The sequence below is a fragment of the Thunnus albacares genome, chromosome 1, assembly GCF_914725855.1.
Source record: "Thunnus albacares chromosome 1, fThuAlb1.1, whole genome shotgun sequence".
Classification (NCBI taxonomy): Eukaryota; Metazoa; Chordata; class Actinopteri; order Scombriformes; family Scombridae; genus Thunnus; species Thunnus albacares.
Genome location: NC_058106.1, coordinates 4,020,169 through 4,029,513, shown reverse-complemented (window position 1 = coordinate 4,029,513; position 9,345 = coordinate 4,020,169). Strand labels below are relative to the sequence as shown.

Here is a 9,345-nt window from a genome sequence, read left to right as displayed (position 1 = left end):
TATTGCTGCACCCAACACTTCCTGGTAGGTGTGGCCGCCGCTGGGCCTTTTGGTGACAGAGGGGATGTTGAAAACTTGAAATAAGGTCACAAAGACAAACCTTTATTACAAAATCACAGTAAAAGTGATTGTGCTTCTAATAAGACACCCCTCATAAAAGGCTTATATGTTGTAACTATGTTCAATAGATCACTAACAAGCCATTATTAAGAATACATTTTGGAATCTAAGATTGTAAAAAATCCCTTTTGCTGTTGTTTATCTTTTCTTTATGGTAATAATGCAGTAATACATGTTAATCTGATGATAAATGCTGAATAAGTTGTTAATAGGTGTTTGCTCAGAGGATAACAGTCCAATCAGTTTTTATTTATGGCTTGTAAGTGAGCTGTAAAGCATCAGTAAATGGCTTGTTAACTACTGATGAAGCCATAAAATTACAACTAATACAAAGGGATACAGCAGCGGTTAATCTTAGAGTGCCTCAACAACAAAACGATTGAGCACAGATTATAATAATATTAGCTGTGATAACAGTAGCACTTGATTTATTTATCTAAAATGATCTAAACTAAAAATAAATAACCGAAATAACCATAACAATGAAAACATCAGTAATTATCATTTCCATGAACACTTCCACTATCATCTTTTTAATAACTGTAATCCAATGAGATTGAACAGAAATGTTCATAATCAAGAAACAGCATTGAAGTAAAGTAAGATGGTGAGATTTGACCAGTGATGTAATATCTCAGCTGACGTGTCAGTGACAGTGAATTCCACAGTTTGTGTCCAAAACTACAGAAAGCAGCTTCACTGCAAGTCAGGTTCAAGATTCCTGTAAATTGTCACTATACAACACAGGATGGTACAATGAAATCTGATTGTAGCCTGCCCCACCCTACACACACAGACAATACATAACAAATATTAAAATTAATGTAAATTATAATAGAATAGAACAATCAATTTGCCAATACAATAGAACAACATATATAAAAGTAGCACTAAAGAAGAAATAAAAAATGAAAAGTAATACATGGTTTAATATAAAAAATAATAAATATAAATGTAATATGCAAGTTATAGTGCAAAAAAAAGAGCTTGAGGTAGCATTTTCATTTTGCTGTATTTAACTAGATAAAAGTCTTGTAGACATTCATCCCTTTGTACAATAATCTTAAAATTTATCCTAAAACTAAGTGGAACTGATCATGTAACATAAATGATATCATATTATATTAAAAGAAAAGGTCTGAGACAGTGTAGTAGGTACATCTTTTCCCTTTGGTCTTTTCAACCAATCATGAGGACCCTTTGATTTGTCATAAATTGAAGTCGAAGAAACTGTTTTCAAGGGAGTGAAGGGGGCTCTGGTTAACAACATTTACCACTGTGTTGTGAAGTTTTGTGAACAGTCAGTACTGTGACCTTTATCAGTGCTTCGATGCTGCAAAAGGAATTGTATCACCAGATCAGTACAGCTTCCTTCACTTGCTGTCTTTACGCTTGTGCACTCTCGGTTTGAGATATTGCTAAACCAGTTCGATATATAAACAGTCTGTAAGCAAGTCATGATTTCAGAGCATGCAAGGACAGGTTTGCACTATTGATGCAAAACAAGTTTTCAGTATACATTCTCATTTTTGAGCTATTTTTGAGCATTTGTCAACACTTCAAGTTTAGACAGGACACTTGCAATCAATTTTAGCCTAAAAAGGATTAGAGGACAAACTTATTTTTTGCTGTTATGATTATATGGAAGCTTAATTTACAACTCAGTTCACTTCACTTTAATGATCACACAGCTAAGCTAGTGCAGTTTGGTTCAGTATGTCACAGCACAGTCCCACTAACAGGACTGCACAGAGAATAGAAGAAAGTGAAAGAATCACACAGCCATAATTAGAAACCACAAACAGCAACACATAGACATAGACTGGGCAGCAATAATGGCTGCCGATAAAGGTCATAAAACTATTAAGCAGACAAAATAAATTGAAGTGGGTATTAATCTGTTGATCAAGATTTACTCCTCTAATATTTCACTTGTGCATGTCTCATCTACAAATTAGTTTTGATGAGATCTAAACCTCATTTTTATTTTTGGCTCGACATCTGTGCCCTCTAGTCTCCCTTTATCCAGCCATCGATAGGACACCATTAAGACCACTGACAGGACACCTCCAAGTGCAAGCAAGATCACTTATAACAATCATATAAAATATCATGTTATGAATTTTTAAACCATGAGGGGATTTTTTCAAGATTTTAGTTTTGGGCTATTTGCCTTTATTTGACAGACAGTGTAGAGACAGGAAACATAGGGGAAGAGAGGGAGAGGGATATGACATGTCACCACGCTGTGGTTATGTGGTATGCACCTTAACCATTGTGTCACTAGGGTATCCTAACCATGAGGTTTTAAGTCTATCTTAATGTTAGCGAGATGCTAGTAAGCAAGCAGTCAAACTTTCTTTATTTAGCAATTTTCAAAACAAAAAGAGAAAGAGGGAGATACAGTAGAAGAAACAGGGAAGCTTATTAATAAAACAAGAAGAACGAAAGTAATAAAATCAAGAAAAAGCCAAACATAACAAATTGAAGCAAACCAGTAGTGCTGGAAGAAGCATTCAGATCCTTTAAATAATTAAAAGTACCATGCAATGTATACACAGTAATACAAGCCTGTATGAAAAGTTCTACTACAGTAAAAGTATTATGAGCTTGATGTAGTTAAAGTATTGCAGTAAAAGTACTGGTTTGATCCCTCTGACTGATATATTATTATATATGACGTCATTAGATTATTAATACTGAGCGTGCATTTGAAGGGGATCTTTTAATGGCCAGTCTGAACTAGAGGAATGATTACAGCGAGGAAAACCTCTTTCAGTGTTCATATCAGTGTTGACCACTGTAAGTCTGAGCTGTGTCAGTCAGTAAACGTCACCTCTTCCTGCTCGCTGCAGAGGAGGAACGTGTGAAGCGGAACTGACGAACTCAGCACGCAAAACTACCCGAACGAAAAGTAGGTGCGGACGTGTAACAACATCACATCACGGGTGTATGCATCATATCCACTGAATTCAGCAAAATATGAGTTTAAAAAAAAAAAAGAAGACATGCATGATTCATAAATAATGTCCGAAGCTGCTTTAGAGGAAGTTTCCGTTTTATCGTCCATTTATTGCGGAGAAGGAGAGTTCCAGCTCCTGCAGCAGTCTGGTGAGACATTCACAACACTGCTGCACAAGAGCGAGCATGTCAAGCTCTTGTAATGCACCCATGATGTCAACGTGTAACCTGAAGCAACTGATGGAAAGAGATGTGAAAGTGATTGTGTAAAGTTTCGGTGCTGATACAGTCATCTGTGCCGATGTTTTAAGTCCTCCTCCACTCAAAAATATGTTCCTGTTCTTCTTCTTCCCTCAGCTGGATGTTTGAGCTTCACTGTGCACAGTGATGTATGTTTGTTTTCACATTCATCTGCTGAAGGAGGAGAGTTTCTCTGTGCTCTCCTTAAACCTGAGTGTGACACATGTACATGTGAGCAGGACTTGTAGCATCACATATAGTTTGGAAGCCAATCGTTGTCCAGTTTTCAACTTATTAAATCCAGAACCTATGAATATCCAAAGTGGACACGAGATGTCTCATGTTTCACTGTGCATTGGAGGCTTCAAGTTTTCACATCATACTTGTGTAAGTTGCATACTTCAAATTTTCAGTGAGCACAGAGAAACTTTCCTCCTTCAGCAGATGACACGTCCACATCCATCATTCTGCACAGTGAAGCTCAAACATCCAACTGAAGGAACAAGAAGAAAACACATTTTCAGTGTAGGGGGGTCTCTGCATGTCTGGAGGGGATGTTTAGGTAAATCCAAGGACTTTACGCAGACAGCATGAGATACATTATGCTAATAATTAGGCAAATGCATTATTTACAACTGTGGCACTTGTCATTAAGTTCAATACAAAAATATAAACACTGGATGTAAAAAAAATCCAAATAAGCTGAATCTGTAATGTTCTACATGTATTGACTGTCTGTTTCTCTGTCTGCCATCTAGCTCAGGATGGACTCATGGTCCAAATCAACAGCACTGTTGGAGGAGAGAGAGGGCTGGATGTGAGTCTGTTGTTCCATTTGCACCCACGCTACCCTTCCTCTCCCCCCGACATCTCCGTCTCTTCCACTAGTCTCTCAAGAAGTCAGTGTCACAACATCAGACAGAAGCTGCTGGATCAGGCTGCAGCCTTACCACCAGAACCAATGGTTCATCAGCTGGTAGAGTGGTTACAGGTAAACAACTGACTTACTGGCTAATTTTACCATGGAGCACATGGAAATTTAGCTGCTAACATGTAATGGGACAACATTTTTACATTAAAGGAAAGTTCCACCAAAAAAAAAGTGTCTTAAAAATTATTATCAATATGCACAAAAACTATGCAGACAAATCTGTGGAGGACCTCAAATAATCACTATAGATGACATACCAAATATGTGCTGTGTTAAAAATGGCAGGGTGAGGAGGTGATGGAGGACTGCAGAGGAGGTGAGGAGGAGGTCAAAGAGAGCGATAAAGAGGAGGAGTGGACTGCAGTGCTGTTGCTGGACCACATCCGATCTCGAAATCGTTACATTGGACTGCTGGAGCGCTGGAGCCAGCAGCTGCAGCTGACTGGGAGGTTATTACTGGGACGAAGTATACTAGTCATCCTGCAGGGAGCCAGACCCAACATCAAGGTACCAACTCACACTGATACTGGCCATACTATGTGTCTACGTCTTTAATTGATACGTCGATCGATTAAAAATTAATAGCCAACTACCAATAGCCAACTGAGTACGTTTTTAAGGAAAACGACTTAAATTCTCTGGTTCCAGATTCTTAAATGTGAATATTTTTTGGTTTCTTAAGTCCTCTGTGATAATAAACTGAATATATTTGGGCTGTGGACTGTTGGCCAGACAAAACCTGACGTTTTAGGTTGCATTTTGGACTTTGAGAAACAGTGATTGACATTTTTCACCATTTTCTGACATTTTATAACTCTTCTTTCTGCTATGTACTCTGATTGATGTGGCATGTGTTCAGGAGTTCTGTCGCCTCTTGAAGACGGTGAAGGTGGACGTTGATTCTTCAGGCAAGAAATGCAAAGAGAGGATGATGAAGGTTCTCATTGAAACCCCCTCGTCTTCCTCCTGTGAACATGGGTGTGGATCACAGACACAACACAGATCCTAACAGTGTGTCAGAAACATGTAATGTGAGCAGGATCACAGTGGGCTTACTCTCTCTATGTCTGTGTCTTTCTGTCAGTCTCCAGGGTTTTGTAGTGAAGAGCTATCAGTCGTCACCAGAGCTGACTGCAGTCTTCCAGGAAATCAACATGATGGAGCTTTACCAGCAGATACTGCCGTCATTGAGTGACTGACAGCACATGTTACCATGGTGACTGAACTTAAACTGAGACATCCTTGACAAGATCCAGACTGAAGCAAGGACTGCCCAGAAATCCAAAATAAATGTACATCTCTCAAAACCTGACTCTGATAGTGATCTGAAGAGGAAGAGGAGTGTACAGCACAAGCACTGCTGTAGTATCAGCTCAGCAACAGACACAAAGGGAATCTGATATCTGAAAACAGAAAAAAAACATGATTTCACAACAAAAAAGACAACACCAGTAACATAAAATGACACATGAATCTGTTGCCCCAGTGCATGCTGGGAAGCTTCCCAACACACCTATGTAAATGCAATAAGAGTGCACTGTTATTCACAAGAACTCATTCAAGATTAACAAATCAATCCTCTCATCTGCTCTCCAAGAGCCTGGATTAGTTAAGCCACGTTTGAGGACCTGGGCCCTGTTCTTCAAATGTGGTTTAAATAATTCAGGATAACATGATGTTATCAGGCTAAAATAATCCTGTTAATTCTCATCCAGCTAATTTGGTTCATTGGAGGCAGTTTGTGATTGATTTATCAAACCTTGATGAAGTTATCTTGAATAACAAAAGGCAAAATTGATTTATGGACATAAGTCTAATTTTATGTGTGTTCCTGCATTTATACTGCAGTTATTCTGCAGTTATTACTGTTTCCACACTTTCATCACTGTTAAACAGATCAGTTAAGCAGATATTACCAGTGAACTAATATAAAAGAAACTATTTGTGCACTTTTATAAATGAAGACAATTTACATTCATAAGTCCAGACTTCTGAGAGAGAGTTTCATCTAAGTGGAATTTACTGTTTATTAATCTGCATCTTTCATGGAAATCTGCTGAACTTAAGAAACCACTGTCATGTACTTTAACTATTAAATCACTGCCAAAAGACATCCTCTCTTATTCACAATCACACACAATCACACATCTGATATATTCACTTTGTCTTAAAGAAGGGGTTAAAGGTCTTTGTCTTTTACAGATGATATTTGTATTTTCTTTCAGTTTCTTTTGCAGAATCGTCGAATGAAAATCATGATTCTCAAAACGGTGAAATTCTCAAATTCACAGTTCATTTTCTCACAACGCTATACTGAATGCATTTCTTGTTGCTTACATACAGATTTCAATTTATGTGCAAACATTTTCAGCTGACCTGCTGATTCACTGAGTTTTGTTGAGTATTGGTGGTCATAAGCGCTTACACTGCTTTTCTTCTTTATGATACAGGTTATCCAGGACAGCCAATGTTAGGCTCAGTGAAGCCAGCTCGTCCAATAAGAGCCAGACTCAGCTGAACTTGCTTCATAGTTCAGGCCCCAGGTTTCAGCAATGATACATGGATATGTCCATTTGGTGAAAGCCAAAATACTTAAGATTTGAAAATTCTTTACTTTGGTGTCATCTAGTGGTAGCATCAAGAATGACTTTGTGGTGGACTGTATATTGTTACTGGATTGAAAGCAAAACCTGTGACATTTGTCCTGTCTGAAAAAAAAGTGTTACCAGCAACAGTTCACAAAATCACTAAATATGTAGAAGAGAAACTGAAAAAAAATAAAATGAACCATAAGTAAATGACTTATAACCATTAGTAAAGTCAATCATTACAGATTATAAACCCTTAATTAATAGTCCCTTATCAGAAAGTGATACCAGTGCTTTTAACCCGCCCAATGTGATCTTCGTCTTAAATACCTGATCTTTGATGTCTCAGGGCTGCTGGATATGTAGGAGGTCATCAAATATCGAACATAGACTAATGTAAAAACACCTGTTCTGGATTTCACAAAGTTATCCAGATAACTCAGTACACCTGCTTGTTAAAACAGGCTCCTGGCAGAGATGTTATGGAAGAACTTCAATGCAAAGACTCAAAGATTATTTTTTTTTTATTATTGTTGTATATCATTTTATAGAATGGAATAACAACCTTTTTGCAATAAATCATTTTCAACTAACTGACATCCTGTGTATCTATGGGTGTCATACTGCTCTTCCCCTGATTTTTAAAAGAACTTTTGTGCTAGTCTGGACAACAAACAGTATCTGCATTTTGTCATTTTTATTCTAAAATAAACAAAGTGATTTATTATAGATTTAAAATTGGCCAGAGTTTGATTAACACCTCTCTGTGTCAACGGAAACTGAACATTATAATCTTAAATCAATAAATCATAAACTTAGTATTAATTGAAGGACTGTTGTATTGAATTCCATTAGAGTGTATAGGGGTTTCTGGAGAGGTCTTACACCACTCTAAAACACTTACAGGCCCTGCTTGGTTTAGTATGTGTGTATTACAATGTAACAATGAAGTTAACACAAAGACATGAATACACTGAAAAGCAAACTTTTTTTTTTTAACAGTATTTTCTGTCTGAAGTATTTCACTTTACGTTTTGTGGTCAGTTTTGTGGCCAACCTCTCTGTTTAGGATTATTCAGTATATGACAGAGGATAATGTACCGTCCTTCTCCTTGAACCTGGCCACTCCACTGCTCCGAGCTCTCTGCCTGCTGCTGGTGCTTCCATTGTTCTGACTCCCCAGTTTCCTGCAGGCCCCCCCACTGGTTTGCAAACTGTTTCCACAGGGACACTCAATGGTGGACCTTCAAGTGGACCAAATTAGATCTTATCTCTTCAGTGGTTTCACTACAGAAGCATTGTAGATGGTTTTCCCACTGTTTCCTTGATGATGAAGAGCTGATGATGAGGAGCTTCCTGGAACACACCAAGCAAGGGGAAGCAGACTCGATTATACTCGGGTCAGCAGAGTTACAGTTAGATGAGAACTGTTGCAGTAGGTTCAGTGAAACTGCTTTGGTTCACTGCTTCTCCGGAGGATGAATCCAGTCTGCTGAGGCTGTGTAGTGGACACACACACACAGGGAGGTGTCCCAGTTTCAGTTTATTCAGTGGGAGGCTGCAGAGTTGGATGCATGGAGCTCTAATCAGAAGTGTCCTTGGAAAAGTCTTTAAAAAGTTTAACTACACAATAAAAATAGGAGATTATAAAAATAATAGAATATTCAAATGTCAAATGGCATGGCTTGGCTTTTGGCCTAGGCATCCTTGCAGTCTTCTGCTTCTTAGTTGAGTCTCTTTCTGGAGCTCTCAGCTCTCAGTCATACAAAAAAAAAAAACAACACCCAAAATGCCAGGCCATCCCAAAATGTATGACTTAAGAGACAGGAGCTAGCAGAAGACGGGAGAATGGCCCATCCAGGTTGGAGCAGATTAAGGCACCAACTTCACCTCAAGCCTGCTGAGGGAGGTGTACAGCATGCTGGAATTCCAGGAGTGAAGACCAGTCCCTGAGGGCCTCATCAAGTGTTTCAACAAGCCCTTCATGTCCATGCTGAGGAAGTTTGTAAATGACTCAGGGTCAGACTAGGACCAGTGGCTTCCTGTTGTTTGCATGTTTGCATACAGAGAAGTCCCACAAGCATCAACCAGCTTTTCACCTTTCCAGCTTTTGTCTGGACATTCAGTGAGCGGTCCAATGGATGTCTTGAAGAAGGCCTGGGAGGGTCCCATGCCGCAGCAACAGTGCTGTGAACTCTTATATATCCTGAAAATGATGACACACTGGACCAGTTTCAAGAGCTCGCCAATAACAACCTCGCCCAAGCACAGCAGTAACAGAAGCAGAGCTATTACAAGACTTTAGGAATGAGAAAGTATGAAAGTTCTCATACTGTTACCAGCATCTGACAGCGGTGTCCTTGCTAAGTGGCATGGTCCATGCAAGATCACAAAGAAGACTGGCCCGGTGCTAACTACTGTTATCTATTTCACAGACAAGAAAAAAGGCAAATTTAGACAAGTGCCTAATGAAAGACATGACCTGAACAGTGTGTTATTCATAAA

At 38.7% G+C, this 9,345-nt stretch overlaps 1 protein-coding gene across 1 annotated transcript; it reads left to right on the top strand.

Moving 5' to 3' along the window:
- The first annotated feature begins 3,040 nt into the window (after positions 1-3,040).
- rwdd3 (RWD domain containing 3) lies at positions 3,041-7,433 on the top strand. The gene is made up of 5 exons (XM_044353157.1): positions 3,041-3,231; positions 4,080-4,312; positions 4,538-4,759; positions 5,112-5,230; positions 5,337-7,433. The coding sequence occupies exons 1-5, from the start codon at positions 3,147-3,149 to the stop codon at positions 5,449-5,451; spliced, it is 774 nt and encodes a 257-aa protein (XP_044209092.1). The 5' UTR covers positions 3,041-3,146; the 3' UTR covers positions 5,452-7,433.
- Positions 7,434-9,345: the final 1,912 nt, after the last annotated feature.